This window comes from Rhineura floridana, chromosome 5 (assembly GCF_030035675.1).
Source record: "Rhineura floridana isolate rRhiFlo1 chromosome 5, rRhiFlo1.hap2, whole genome shotgun sequence".
In the NCBI taxonomy this organism is placed as follows: domain Eukaryota; kingdom Metazoa; phylum Chordata; class Lepidosauria; order Squamata; family Rhineuridae; genus Rhineura; species Rhineura floridana.
Window position 1 is genome coordinate 62,002,373 of NC_084484.1, and position 15,167 is coordinate 62,017,539.

Below are 15,167 nucleotides of genomic sequence, written 5' to 3' on the forward strand. Positions count from 1 at the left end.
CACTTTCCTACTTGATTTGTGACTCACAGGTCAGCTATATCGCTATATCAGCACATCTATAGAAAGGCAGTTAATTATAGTAACTAGTTGCAACCTCAAAAGGTCCCCCATACGCTGAAGTCCTCATTATCCAAACAGCTCAGGATAACAGAATTCACTTGGACATCCTTCATGTAGACAGATGTTCATACAATCTTATGCTAATTCAGCTTCTTGGTGAATTTGGGGGTTATTAGAATGTTTTGAATATCACCTTAGTGGTTTGGACCAATGGTGTGTGGTTATTGCTTGATATCTGATCTAGCTGATGTCTTCAACTGACACTTACCTGCATTTCTACCTCTCTTTGTCCACTGCAGCTTCAGAACAAAGGTGGCAAAAGGTACACTCCTGCAAAGTCAGCTGCTTCTGTTAACAATTGCACTGGGAATGGACAATGGGATGTTCTCTGGTTTTATCATGATCAAAAACTGCTTTATGCTCAGCATTTCTATGAGTTTAGCCAGTCATTTTGGGTAAGTTATGATCTGTTTTTTAAAACAACAATACTTTTATTAAGATTTTACGTGTTTAATGAAGAGTCTTTTTTTTAAAAAAAAATGAAAATCTATCAACTGTACAGAAAGCAGTAAAGAGACAGCATTCTAATTCACACTTGATACTAAGACAATCAATGTGGCAAAATGACAGAATATTAGATTTGGAGTGGTCAGGATTGAGATTTTAACAAGCTGTCAGCCTAAATTTTCCCATCTGTAAAACAGCAACAATGTGAACCGAATATATGGGGACACTCCTGAGATCATGTAAAATACAAATTGTAAAACATGCAGCATGTTTTTAATAAATCCACTAATGCCATAGCTATCGATATTATTCCTTTTTCAATATATGCAGCTGTAAGATAGATATTGGGAAAGGGATGTGAGCCAGTCGGGATGCTGACTGCCCTTGGGGCACTATGTGCCTTTAAATGTTATAGTTAAAGCAAGCAAAATAAATGCATGAGTGACTTGGTCATTTGTTTTTGTCCTGCAGAAAGGGGACTTCATGCATTAGTAAGATGCACATGTTCCATGTGTACTCAAAACTTGTACATGGCATTGCAAGGCAGCGAGGCAGGTGTGCAAGTTCCTCCTTCATGTGTTACCTTGATATGGATATCACTTACACATCCACTTTCTGCCACTGCTGGAAATAGGCAAAGCAGCTTTCAGTTCTCCATGTGTTGACTCAGTATATCATGCCCAAGCACATCGCTTAGCTTTTTCAGCATGTCTTGTTGCCTGAGTTTATTGCTACAATATTCACATGAAGAGGAGGGATGGAGCAAGTAATCAACATGAGAGGGGGGAACCTTGACAACGTGAGCCCTCCCTCCATGAAGGGGAATCACCCCATTTGGACTTGGGCCTAGGAACCCTACATGCTGGGCCAGACTCCAGATGGCTTGCACCCTACTTCCTCATCTGTTCCCCTTCCTTCCCAGCAAGCCACCAGCCCCAAGCAGAAGGTGGAAGCCTGCCTGGCAAATGGCATGTCCCATGCATCACTTCCTACCGGATCATTCATTCATTCATTCATTCATTCATTCATTCATTCATTCATTCATTCATTCATTCATTCATTCATTTATTTATTTATTTATTTATTTATTTATTTATTTATTTATTATTTGATTTATATCCCACCCTTCCTCCCAGCAGGAGCCCAGGGCGGCACAAAAAAGCGCTAAAAACACATCAAAACATCATAAAAACAGACCTTAAAATACATTAAAACAAAACAACTTTAAAAACATTTTTAAAAAGCTTTTTAACATCTATATAAAGCCGCTGGGAGCAATCATCAGGAGATTTGGGCTGCAGTGTCATCAGTATGCGGATGACACGCAGCTCTATCTCTCATTTAAATCTTCACCAAGGTTGGCTGTGGAAACCATGTCCAAGTGTCTGGAGTCGGTGAGTGGCTGGATGGGAAGGAATAAGCTGAAGCTGAATCCTGACAAAACCGAAGTGCTGTTTGTGGGAGACAAGGGAAGGCTGGGAGATATAGACCTGGTGCTTAATGGGGTACGACCGCCCCTGAAAGACCAGGTCTGTAGCCTGGGGGTCATTCTTGACTCCCAGCTGTCCATGGAGGCTCAAGTCTCGGCTGTGAGCCGGGCAGCTCTGTATCAACTTCATCTGATACGGAGGCTACGCCCCTACCTTCCCAATCATCTGCTCCCACCGGTGGTGCATGCCCTGATCACCACTCGCCTAGACTACTGTAATGCGCTCTATGTGGGGTTACCCTTGAAAACGATTCAGAAGTTACAGCTGGTACAGAATGCAGCGGTGCGTCTGATTGCAGGCAGCCGCCGTAGAGATCACATCACTCCTGTGCTGAAGGAGTTGCACTGGTTACCGGTTGTGTATCAAGCCCAATTCAAGGTGTTGGTCTTAACCTTTAAAACCCTATACGGTTGTGGCCCAGCTTATCTGAAGGAGCGCCTCCAGCATTGACAGGGATGCCGCTCAACAAGATCAGCCTCAGAAGACCTTCTCTGGATCCCACCAGTCAAAACAGCTAGACTGGTGAGGACTCGAGAGAGGGCCTTCTCAATAATAGCCCCCACCCTGTGGAATTTTCTCCCAAATGATCTACGCCATGCCCTGTCTATAATGAGCTTCCGCCGGACCCTGAAGACCTGGTTTTTTAGGCAGGCTTTTGGGACGGATTAGTTTTTACTGTTTTTTAAATTTTTAACTGTTTATGTACTGTTTTATCTTGTACATCGCCCAGAGTGGCTGGACAACTAGCCAGATGGGCGACTAACAAATTTAATAATAAATAAATAAATAAATAAAAACTTTTTAAAGGGTTAAAAAACAGATCATGTGTTTTTTTATTTAAAAAAAGCCAAATTAAAAGCAATTCCAACATAGACGCAGACTGGGATAGGTCTCAACTTAAAAGGTTTGTTGAAAGAGGAAAGTCTTCAAAAGGCACCGAAAAGATAACAGAGAAGGCGCCTGTCTAATATTTAAGGGAAGGGAATTCCACAGGGTAGGTGCCGCCACACTAAAGGTCCACCTCCTATGTTGGGCAGAATGGACTTCCTGATAAGATGGTATCTGCAGAAGGCCCTCACCTGCAGAACGCAGTGATAGGCTGGATATATAATGGATAAGATGGTCTTTCAGGTATCCTGGTCCCAAGCTGTATAGGGCTTTGTACACCAAAACTAGAACCTTGAACTTGGCCCGGTAGCAAACGGGCAGCAAGTGCAATTCTTTCAGCAGCGGGGTGATATGTTGGCGATACCTGCCCCAGTGACCAGTCTCGCTGCTGCATTTTGCACCAGCAGCAGCTTCCGGACCAACCTCAAGGTCAGCCCCATGTAGAGCGCATTACAGTAATCCAGCCTGGAGGTTACCAGTGCGTGGACAACAGTGGTCAGGCTATCACTGCAAGCCCCACAATCTCTGGTCTCTTGACCTCTGCTGGAGGGCACTTTCTCCACTTTCCCCAAGATAAGGGTTTTTTATTTCCTTTGGGGACAGGGGTTGGAGACTGGCACAAAGGGTAAGGAAGTGGAATAGGCTTGTGGAAGAAGATTAAACAATCATCGGGGCAGCCCAAGGCATGTTGCTAAGCAGCAGCAAATTGCACCCTCCCAAGTCAAGATGCACAGTCCTTTGAACATGCACAGAATTAGCTTTAAAGGACATTTTATTTCAGGTCAGGAAATATAGGAAACAAAATCAGTATAACTATGTGCCCGTCTGCTCTTCCCATAGGGCCAAAGGTTCCCCCCCCCCAAAAAAAACAGCATTGGGGAAAAAGATTTCCCCCCCCATAACTTACAACACATCCTGTATTTATTAATGCTACTGCTACTAGCACCACCACTCAATGTTGCTGTTTTTATTAATGAAGAATTACTAGTGCAGCCTGATCCTATCCATTTTTTGGGGGGGATCAGGAGGAATGGCCTGGGGAGGAGAGCTGGGCACCTTATTTTGCCTAATGGTAAGACTGGCCTCTGGCAATCAGGCTACTTGACTGTTCAAAGTTTTTTTCCTTTTAAAAAAAACCCAAAGCTTCTAAACTGATTGATTCAAACAGTTGAGCAGCCCCAATTTATGGGCTGAGCAGCCAGGTGCTTGCGCTCTCCTTCTTAAGAGGAGTGAGGCTTGTGTTCTGGTACTTCAATGTGTTGGGATCACAAAAATCAGCATCACTGTAAATCACCTGAAAGAAAGAGAGTCCATAGGTTGCAAATTCCCGGGTTAGCTGAAGGAAGTGGAAATTCTGTTAGGGCAAAGGTTATTAGAGAGAGAGAGAGATAAGGGAAAGAGTCCTTTTTTAAATACTTTCTGTGTATCTATCGAGTATTTTTTAAAGGATTATTTTCCTTCTCGCTAGGCAAATATAGCCATTTTTATTTTAAGGCTTGATGCTGTGGCTAAACTCTGTACTGTGTACTTCTGAAACATGAAGTCATTAGGTGGCCTTAGGCAAGCCAAACTAGATCTGCACTTAAATACTTAGCAATAGGGACTGTTTTCCTAAGGTTGGGGAGTGGGAGGACCTGATCTCCATTCTGATCCCAGTGGAAGAATGAAGAGATAAGCTTGCCTGCCTTGCTGTGCTGCCTTCATGGTGAGAATCTAACTCCTCTCTCTCAGTAATTAGTTAAGAAAAAACAAGATACATAGTTGCCTGCTTCAGATTAAGCGTAGGTCTAGTTCGATCCTCATTCCCCTATTTAAAATACAGAAATAAAACTGGCCCACCTTATAAAATTGTTGTAAAGATAAGAAAGATAGCACAAAACACTCAAAAGTCGTCTTCTTCTGCTTCTAGTACTACTAATAGTCTGAATCCTATTACGGTATATAAGCATATATAAATCTGATACCAATAATAATAACAATATAGGAAACATTTTCAACTCTTTCTGGGTCAACACTTTTCACAAACCCTTTAAGAAAATACATTAGTTATGTGATATAAAAGCAAGAATTAATTTTTTGTTTTTTAAATCCAGGATTGTTACATTCTTACTTGCTTATTGTGGGGAAGAGAAAAATCTCTGGTGTTTTTGCAATCAATGATGTATCCCCAATGGATTTTAGTAAAATGTTAATTTTCACACGAAATATACTTAGATGCTTCCACTTTTAAAATGTGTCATTTCCTCGGAGCTTGGTAGAAATCTTATTTTAAGAAAACCATGGAACAAAGATCAGTCCAATTAAATGTTCCAGGTAACAACCAAGCCAGATATTGAAAACATTTGGACCTTTTCCTTGTATCTTATGCATCCTCTCCAGTTTTTCGCTGATGAATTCACAAAAGAAATGGGAAAATTGAAAGAAAACAAAGCAGAAGCCAAATGCCCAGAACTCAATTGAAATTCATAGTTGATCTTAGCAGAAATATCACACCTGGGAAGGGCTGAGATGAGCCATGCTGGATCACTGGTCTCAGCTGGAAGTGACATGTTTGGCCTGGTTGCTTGGGCAGTCAGGATATGCATCTGTGTTCTCCTGGTACTTCAGGAAGCTGGGCGGCGGGGCTGGGAGGGAGAGGTCTTGTAGGAACAGGGATTAGAAAAGAAAGTAGGAACTGCCCAAGGAGGTCCTCTCCAATTGCTCCCAAGATCACAGCAGGCCAGAGCAGAGGAGGAGAGAAAGAGTGAGTGTGAGGCCAACCTCTATCACTCTTGCTTGAGACTATTGCCTGGGGGACAGTGGGCTTGGTCTAAACACAGGGGAGGAGTACAAGACCAAGTAGGGTGACCCCTTGTGCATTGCCCCAAAAGAGGTTATGCATCATCAAAAGGATATGCATCAATAAAAGAATACATATTTGCATCAAATTTACATATGCTATATGTATAGATGCACGTAATAGTTCAACAGAAACACATCTCACCATAGTGGGGAAGACTGACTAGGTGACCTGTGTGCTGCTAACTGATTATGGGCAATTTCAAGGCCCCTCTCCTCCTCCTTATGATTCTTTCATCATTTAACCAGACTTGGGCCAGACAGACCTTTACATATAAAATGACTTCATTTAAGGGTCTATTCTGTGACAGCCCTCTAAAAGAAAAAGACTAAATATGGCACACAGATACCCTAAGACCAGGTCAAACAGGTTTAATAGCCATCTCATTTGCCCAGAAAACTCAGAGGACTTTAGTTCTGTGCAGGAGGTTAGGGATCTCTAGCAAGGTCTTCCTTCTTAACACCCTCATTATAGTAAGGACAGAAGAGGAGCCCTGCTGGACCAGGCCAAAAGCCCATCTAGTCCGCCATTCTTTTCTCACAATGACCAGCCAGATGCCTATGGGAAGCCCACAAGAAGGACTGAACACAACAGCACTCTCCCCACTTGTGGTTCCCAGCAGCTGGCATTCAGAGGTATACCACCTCCAACGGTGGAGGTAGAACATAGTAGTACAATTCCCAGTGTTCATGGTGGCAAGTCAGGCCATGTAAAACTGGCCTAAAATGGTGTGTGTGTGTGTGACATGTGAATTGTAGATCCCACTCCTACAAGAGGCAGTGATGCCACCAACTCGGATGGCTTTAAAAGAGGATTAGACAAATTCATGGAGGATAATGCTATCAATGGTTAATAGCTATGATGGCTATGCTCTACCTCCAAAGTCAGAGCCAGTATGCTTCTGAATACCAGTTGTTGGAAAACACAGGAGGGGAGAGTGCTCTTGTGCTTAGGTCTGTACCTATAAAGCCTTACATGGCTTAGGACCACAATGCCTGATGGAACGCCTCTCCCAACACAAACCCACCCCTACACTACGCTGAACATCCAAGGGCCTCCTCCGGGTGCCTACTTGGAGGGAAGCTGGGAGGCTGGCAACAAGGGAGAGGGCCTTCTCAGTGGTGGCCCCCAAATTATGGAATGATTTATTTGACGAGGTGTGCCTGGTGCCAACACTGTTATTTTTTTAGCGCCAGGTCAAGACTTTCCTCTTCTCCCAGGCATTTTAGCATGTGTTTTTAAATTGCTTTTTTAAAAAATATGTTTTTAAATTTCTATATTTGTTTTTAATGTTTTCAATTGTTGTAAACCGCCCAGAGAGCTTTTGCTATGGGGTGGTATATAAATGCAATAAATAAATAAATAGGTCCTGCTTGGAGGCTTCCCATGGGCGTCTGGTTGGCCACTGTGAGAACAGGATGCTGGACTAGATGGGCCAGATCCAGCAGGCTCTTCTTATGTTCTTAGATCAACCTTCTGTCTTTGCTTTTACACAAGGTGCTAGACATGCGTGGACACTGATTCCACTGCTTCACAATTCAAGCACCTACCTGTTTTTCTGTTGTCTAACTTCATTATTATATGGAACAGAATATTGCACAAATGGACTTATATAGCCAAGAGGAATGGAGGGAAAAAAGGGAGGGAGGGAGGGAGGGAGGTCTGCGAACAGTTTCCAGCTCTTAAAAAGAACAGCAGAACACAGAGGGAAGAGTTGTTTACCCTGACTTTGGGCAAGGTTTAGTTTAAACCTGCTGGAAGGAGAAGGTAATGAAACATTAGGAAGGACTAATGTTGGTGGTGTCCTGCCTGTGGAAATGCCCTCCTCTTACAGGTACAAGTGACACCGATGTTGTTATTTCAATGCCAGGATAAAATTTAATTTGCCCAGAGATTATAACTTTTGGGAGCTGATTAGTATTCTTCTCTGTTGTTGTTTTTAGCTGCTTCCTTTGTTGATGCTGCATCTTAGTATGTATTATTGCTATTTTACCATTTTTGTTTTAATTTGAGTTCTGTGCCCCATGCTAGCATGCATATTGTGAAGATCAGGTTGTAAGCATTTTTAATGGATGAATAAACATGGTCTCCCTAACCCTAAGAGCAGCTTCGGGCATGATGGTGAAGAAGAAGATGATGCATTTGTGGATGGGGTAAAGAAGCAGGGAACAGAAACAGTGGACATTTCTGCTGATTTGTTCCTCCAGCTCATCTGAAAGAACTTTCCCATCTTGCCCGAGGAAGAGAAGTACAAACTGCTGTGCATCGGGAGCCTGAGCATTTCCCATTGGAGGAGATGAGGAAAGGTTAATATTGGACAGGATGGGGAAAGGGTAGAAAAAGGAAGTGCAAAACACTTGTGTGCCCTATTCTGCTTAAATCATTCCCCTAACCAAAGTGGTAGTGGCTGGTGCCCATTGGGACTGGCAAAGCGGAAGGCAGGAAGACCAACAGTAGGTGGAGCCAGAGCCACCCCCTGACTGGTTGTAAGCAAGAAGGCAGGCAGGTGAGGACTGGTTGAGGGCAGACAAAGGTTAGTGGGGCAGTGCCCCATTTGTCCAAACGGACCAAACTCCCCTGATCCAAAGCCACTCGAGAAAGAAATAAACTTTCTAGGGAGAGGGAGTTCGTTTCCCTCTAGGCGTGTTTTTGTAAAGGTTAGCATAATCAGGTACTCAAGTCTAAGAGCCGGCAAGAAACTGAGGTGCATCAGTGTGATGGCCACAGCAGCAGGTTTCCCAAAGGAAGGGAATGCAGAAGATCTGAGAGCTTTAGAACAGGCAGCAACATGGGATTGGCTCTCTGGGATCACCGAGGCCAGGAGGACTCTGGGCGGTGGTGCTAGACTGTCCACCTTGAATTGCCTGCATTTCCCACTTCTGGCTAGCAGCCAGAACACCACTATCCAGAATCCTCCTGATTTCTCAGGTGATCACAGAGAGGCAGTCCTATTTCACTGTGTGATTTGTGAAGCTCTCAGTGGCTGTTCACCAAAGCTCTCAGCTGGAGCTCCCTACTTCAGAATAGCTCATCCTATTTAAAGCAAGGTGATCCATCTGCATCTTTTCAGCTATTGTGATTCTTAGTGCAAGCCATTTTCTAGATGATACTAAACTTTGTATCTTCTGTGTTTTATGTAGCACTGTAAATATGAAGCGGAAATGTGTTGTTGTCCACAAGAGAGCATGTGGATGTGTTAGATGATGCACAGGATCCAATCCAGTTCTCTGACTCTATAAGAGACCTGAATGCAAGGGCCAGACACAGGAAAAATTAGCCCCCTTGTATGATTCATAATAAAGCTTTCTCCATGAACTGTATCAAAGTTGGGCTTTTTAGTTCTATATCACCTTAGTAGAGACAGGCAGCCTTTCTGCATTCTGCTATTTAACCTTTTAGCAAAATAGTTCTCGAAATGTGCAAAACTTTCAAAAAAAAAAAATCCCTGCAATCAATTGCACGGGTAAAGTTCCTAATTCACTGCAGTGTTGGCTGTAGAGTGTCCTGATGTTCAACTCTCTCAGCAATGCAGGGGTGTGTGAAAGCGTGCATAATATAGCAAAGACATTTTGTCCTCATTTAGCTGCAGTTTAGTAACTAGCTTTTGAAATGTTTGAGGATTCCTCAGAAATGCCATATAGATCTTCATCAGGCTTGGTCCAATAAATTAAAGCAGCATTTTCAGTAAAGCCACTTGACAGCCGGAGTTGACTTTCGTCACAACCAGACACTTCTGTAATTACTTTTTATTTTACTGTGTATTTTGTAAAAGCAGTAAACTGAAGTCCAATATACTATAAGAGATTCAACGTATGATTTTCCTAGTCACTGTAGAATCCAGAGAGGCATCTTTATTTCATAGGCCACGATACAGCTAAATTCTTTGCCAGCCACTTGGACAACCTTTATTGGTCAAGGACTACCGCTGAAATAGAGTTGGTTGTAAATTTAAGATCTGGTGATGTGTCAAATGGCTAATTTTTGGAATGTGGAACCCCAACTAAAGCTTTAAATATGGAGAAAGTTCCTCCCAAATTAATATTAATATCAGCTTTAGCATAACTTACTCAAATTTATTAATGTATCTTATAATCAGTTGGGAAGTCTCAAAATAATACTAAATATATATCTTGCTGCCCTGGGCTCCTATTGGGAGGAAGGGCAGGATATAAATCTAATTCATCATCATCATCATCAGCTTGAAAATACTTGGTTTTGAAGAACAGAGAAATTTACTATGTGAAGTACTGGCTATGCTTGAAACCCACAATTAATTATCCAGATTTGAGCAGGTGTTGTGGTGACACCTTCCCCCATCTCTACAAACAAAGCTGTTGTCCCCTCAAACCCATGACCCTATACTGATTTATTTTAATTATGCTTTTTAGAGGTGACTACATGCACATGCAACTGGAGTGAGAATTCACCTATGTTGTTTGACAGGTGGGGAAGTTCCCCACATAATTCTTCCATCTCTACTAGAAAGGTTTGGGGTGAGCTAGGGTCTGCTTCCCTAAGCCAGAGGCCTGCACGTCCTCCTGTAAGATCCTTTGCAGACTGTCTCATTAACTCCAAATATAGAAAACAGATATGTGAATGTATAATAAGGTGTGATGTCAGATCATGGACTTTCCATACTGACATGAACTGGGAAGACTTTATAGATGGGCAAACTCTAAGCGCATGTTGGAAATACTGCATCAATATGCAACACCTATTCTCTTGGCATTCTAAACAGATTTATTGTGATACATTTCTGTCAGTCTTCAACATATGATGGATACTTGTCTTTTAACAAGTTGACTGACCAATGCAACTATTCCTCTGGAATTTGCCTCTATCAGTGGATGAGGTGAAAGTGTAGAACAGCCCTTCCTAACCTGGTGCTCTCCCAATCACATAAGCCCTAGCCAGCAAGGCCAATGATCAAGGATTATGGGAACTGTAGTTCAAAACAACTGGAGGGCACCAGATTGAGGACAGCTGGTCTAGAACCATAACCTGGTGTCCCAGTCAAACTTGTTTACATTGTATAGGGACACTGCATGCATAAAGCAAATGTTTTTTAGGTAAAACCCTTATGAAATCTTGCTGCACTCAAAATACAATTGCAGATTCACTGTTCCACCTTCAGAAACCCACAAGGGATCTGCTGCACATATTCAAGAAAGGGATCCCATGAAGATTTACTCCAGAGATCTGTTTCTGGATGCACAATGTATATGACATACAGAAAAGTTCCTAATGACAATGCAAAGCATATACAGTAGGGCCCCACTCATACAGTGGGTTGCGTTCCAGACCTCCGCCAAAAAACAAAACCCACTGAAAAGCAGAACTCCATCAATAAAATGGTGCCCAACACCCAAAAAATGCCATAAAAGTGGAACAAGCGCTGCATGAGTGGGGCCTTACTTGAAGTGAAAACCGCCATATTAGGGGAACACCGAAAAGCGGGCTGCTGAAAAGCAGGGCCCTACTGTAGTCTTTTTTCCTAGTCTTTTCTTTCCACATCTTAATCCAGATGCAGATGAATAGCTGAATCAGTTTTTCACATGCTGTGTGCCATTTCCATGTGCTAGGGGGTCTTGACCATGGCCAGGATGTCTTGTGAAGCAGCACTGGAAATAGCATACAGAAATATGGTTCAGTGTGTGTACTGGCTTAATAAAGTCCAACACAAATAATTCCATCTGCATCAAATAGATTTCAGAGTTGGTACTCAGGAGAATCCTTTTCACATGATGTACTGTACTTGTACATGGATGCTAGAGTATAAAATATCCCTGAGCTGCCTGTTCAGTATGAAGGCTGCATGCATGTGCAGTAGAACTGATGAAAGACCCCTATCTGGGGTACTGGAGACCCATTTCTAGTCAGAGAAGGACTGATGGGCCACTGGTTTGTCTCAGGGAAAAGGCACTAAAGCAAAATTTTAATAATCATCTTCTCTGGGTGTAGAAATTGGACTACTAGGGATCAAGAGCAGCTCTGGGCATGCATGGAATGGTAGCCGTTCCATGCCATCTATTCAGGGCCATTTTCCACCTACTGCTCTGTGGGAAGGATTTCAGGAGAGCATGGAAGGCAGGCAAAGAAAATATCTGAGCTTGTTTCTGTTCCAGCGGGACTGTTTTTGGACAGCCCTGTGGGATGGTTCGTGATGATTGTTTATATGTTGTTTATTGTTGGTTTTTTAAGCATGTATTTTAATGTTACTGGTAAACTTTCTTGGAAGGATTTATATCCTGAAAGGATGTTGATGATGATGATGATGACAGTAATACTTAGGATAGCTAGCAACATCCAGGTCAGGACGCAGCTTTTATAGGCAGAAACCTATCAAAATAGTAGACCATGCTGGTCAATTAGTAGATTGTGGAGTAGGCAGGAGCATAGTCAATGTACAGCGAGTCCTAAGGCAGCTAAATAGCAGCTATTGTGTTGATCAGGATACATATTGTAAATTCTGCCCCTTTATGAATGGATCCTTGGCAGCCTGTAAGCCAAAACCTGAGGAGTGACCAGATAGAATGGAAGACAGAGCTCCTGTATCAGCTTTAATAGCAATGTGAAGGCCTTTTCAGTAATGGCACCCTTGTTATGAAACACTCTCTCTGGAGAAGCTTGCCTGGTGCCTTCTTTGTGTGTTTTTTCTAGCACCAGTTGGAGCCCTTTGTATTTCCCACACCTTTTAAACTTTTATAGAGTTGTAGTCAACAAACTCATTCTGTTTCCAGGACTTCCACTTGCACAATGAGACTTCCCCTCCCCCTCCTCTCCCTGCGTGCACCACCCGTCACACATTCAATTCTTCTCCAGACAGTTGGACGAAACCCCAGAATAAATGTTGGGGGTACACAGGGGGAGGAGGAGAGAGGGGAATTTCTGTTGTGCAAGCAGATGCCCTCCTCATGGTAACAGGATGACTACATTGGATGCCACCCATAATCTCATATTCTTTTAGCTTGGTTTCCAGTGGTCTCAGTGGAAACTGGCACTATTGGATCAAGGCGTGATCCCTCCGAGAGATGTGCCTTGCTCCAGCAAAGGGACAATCAGGAGCTCTCTTTAAGCTCCTGATTATTCTTTGTAGCCATGTTGGTACCTGCCCCATACCTAATGTCACGTATGGCGTCAGATATAGGGCAGTTGGACATGGTTTGGGGAAAATGGCCTCACAGGCCAAATGGGGAAGTTCTCCATCCCTGCCATAGAGCACGTAACAGATTTAGTCCTTGAGGGAAGCTAGCTGCCCTTCTAAATTGGAATGAGGTCTTGGTATGGATCTGACTTCTCAATTCCAAAGCATGAATTAAAGGCTCAGTACCTTATTTCAGCCTAAGAGCATGGTTCTATATATATCTATTCAGAAGGCAGTCCCATTAAGCTCAGCGGGACTTACTCTACATAAGTGGGTATAGGACTGAAGCCGGGTAAGTCATTCACAGTGAGTGTTCAAAGCACTTCCCATATATTATCTCAGTGTCCCTCCTTCCCATTGTATTGTACTTGTACTTTTTCTTCACTTTCCTCTTTCACAGGCAATAGTTGCCAGTATAAATTGGGATTTATTCATATACATTACATTTTTATTCTCTCCTTCCTCCAAGGGCTCAAGGCAATATATACATAATTATCCCCTGCCATTTTATTTTACAACAGCCCTGTGAGGTAGGTTAAGCTAAGAGACTTTGGTTTGCATCCAGTGTAGCACTAAGTAAGTGTCCTGTGAGCACAAGGATTTCTGTTTGTGCAGTGGGACTTTGCTCCCTCTCCTCCCCCTGTGCATGCCCCACACCCTCGCAAATTTGCTCCAGATGGTTTGGGAGACCCCTAGAACAGATTTAGAGGGTGTGAGGAGGAGAGAGGAGAATGTCCCATTGCACAAGTGGAAGATCACCCAGTGGGCTTTATTGCTCAATGGGGGATTTGAACATGGATCTCCCTGCTTCTAGTCCAGTCATTCACTGCCTTCAGTGCGGAAGCTGTGCATTCAGTACTATGGGCTCGAGCCTGTGAAAGTACCTCTCAGCTGAGATTAGACAGACACCTTTCTTGCTGAGCTTCAGGTGCATGATAAAAATAAAGGCATTTTAAGGTGTTTGGATTTCTGTATGGTTTTATGATGATTTTTTTCTTGTCTTATTCTCTGTATGATTCATTAAGAATTAACTGTTTAGAAATGCCTTAAATAAAAAAAAAATAAACCACTGTTCCATACTGGCTCCCAACAAACAATCATTTCCCCTCCAGAGAGTTTTAAAAAGAGATAGGCACTCTTGGTATGTATATTCCACTGTGGCCTCTGGTGAAGAGGTTTTGCAGGTTTTTGTATTGTTTAAAAACCTGCAAAATCTATTTGACCTGAGGCCAGGGCCGGTTCTAAAGGGCGGCCAGGTGGGGCCCTGGCTGAGGGCCTCTAGGGCTACAGGAGCCCTTGAGGGGTCCCTCTGCTCCCCTTCCATCATCCACGGCAGGATTGCTGCCACAGATTGCAGGGCAGGAGCTTCCGCCTGCCCGCCGTTCCCTCACCCCACCTACCTGTCTCCTGCCTTTTAGCATTGCCCTTAATGAAGATGGCGGCCGAGGTTTCCCTAAGGTGCTGAAACCCCTGCCACCATCTTGGTTGATGGCAGAGATGCACGCATGTAGCACGCACGCATGCCATCAACCAAGATGGTGGTGGCTTCATCCCATTAGGGAAACCGTGGCTTCCATCTTGGTTAATGGCAATGCTAAAAGACAGGAGACAGGTGGGGGGTGCGTGCACACACGCCAGTGCCCAGGGCAAGCTGATGCCCAAGGGCCCTGGCATGCCAGGGGCCAGCCCTGCCCGAGGCAACAGTGGGACAAGTGGTTTATATATATGTACACCATGGGAACTAATAGTCTGAAACCACTTTCAGTTTTCTTTAAAATGCTTGCCTTTCTCAAGTCATACCTTCTCTTATGAATATATTTTAAAGTATTATCGCCAACTCCTGTTATTTAGCTTTGCTTCACTTCAGAGACTGAGAAAAAAATTCATTCAGTGTGAATGAATAATAAAAAATAAAATACAAAAATCCAGAGAGTTCTAGGTATGTCTCCCTGTTATTAAGAGAAACACTTAGAGATCTGTTTCCAGGGATGAGACCTGTGCATCCCATAACCATCAATGATAAGGAGAAATTGTATCGGGCTCTATATTTCATTTGATGTCAGAAATAATTGATCAGTTTTAATCATAGAAATGGAAGGAACCCATTAGATACAACCCTAGCTGATTCTTCCCAGTGGAGCATTCACTAGTGTTTTAAATGTTTCAAATGAAAAGCTTCACAGTCTCCCGGCATTTAATAACTGAATAGTCCCAAGACTTCCTTTCTGATCACATTGTT

At 43.1% G+C, this 15,167-nt stretch overlaps 1 protein-coding gene across 2 annotated transcripts in view; it reads left to right on the forward strand.

Moving 5' to 3' along the window:
- Positions 1–429: 429 nt before the first annotated feature.
- The window catches only part of GABRA5 (gamma-aminobutyric acid type A receptor subunit alpha5), a 99,594-nt gene continuing 84,856 nt past the window's right edge, over positions 430–15,167 (forward strand). For both annotated transcript variants that reach the window (XM_061626946.1, XM_061626945.1), the window contains exon 1: positions 430–515. In XM_061626946.1, coding sequence (XP_061482930.1) covers positions 430–515 — 86 coding nt within the window. The remainder of the gene's footprint in view (positions 516–15,167) is intronic.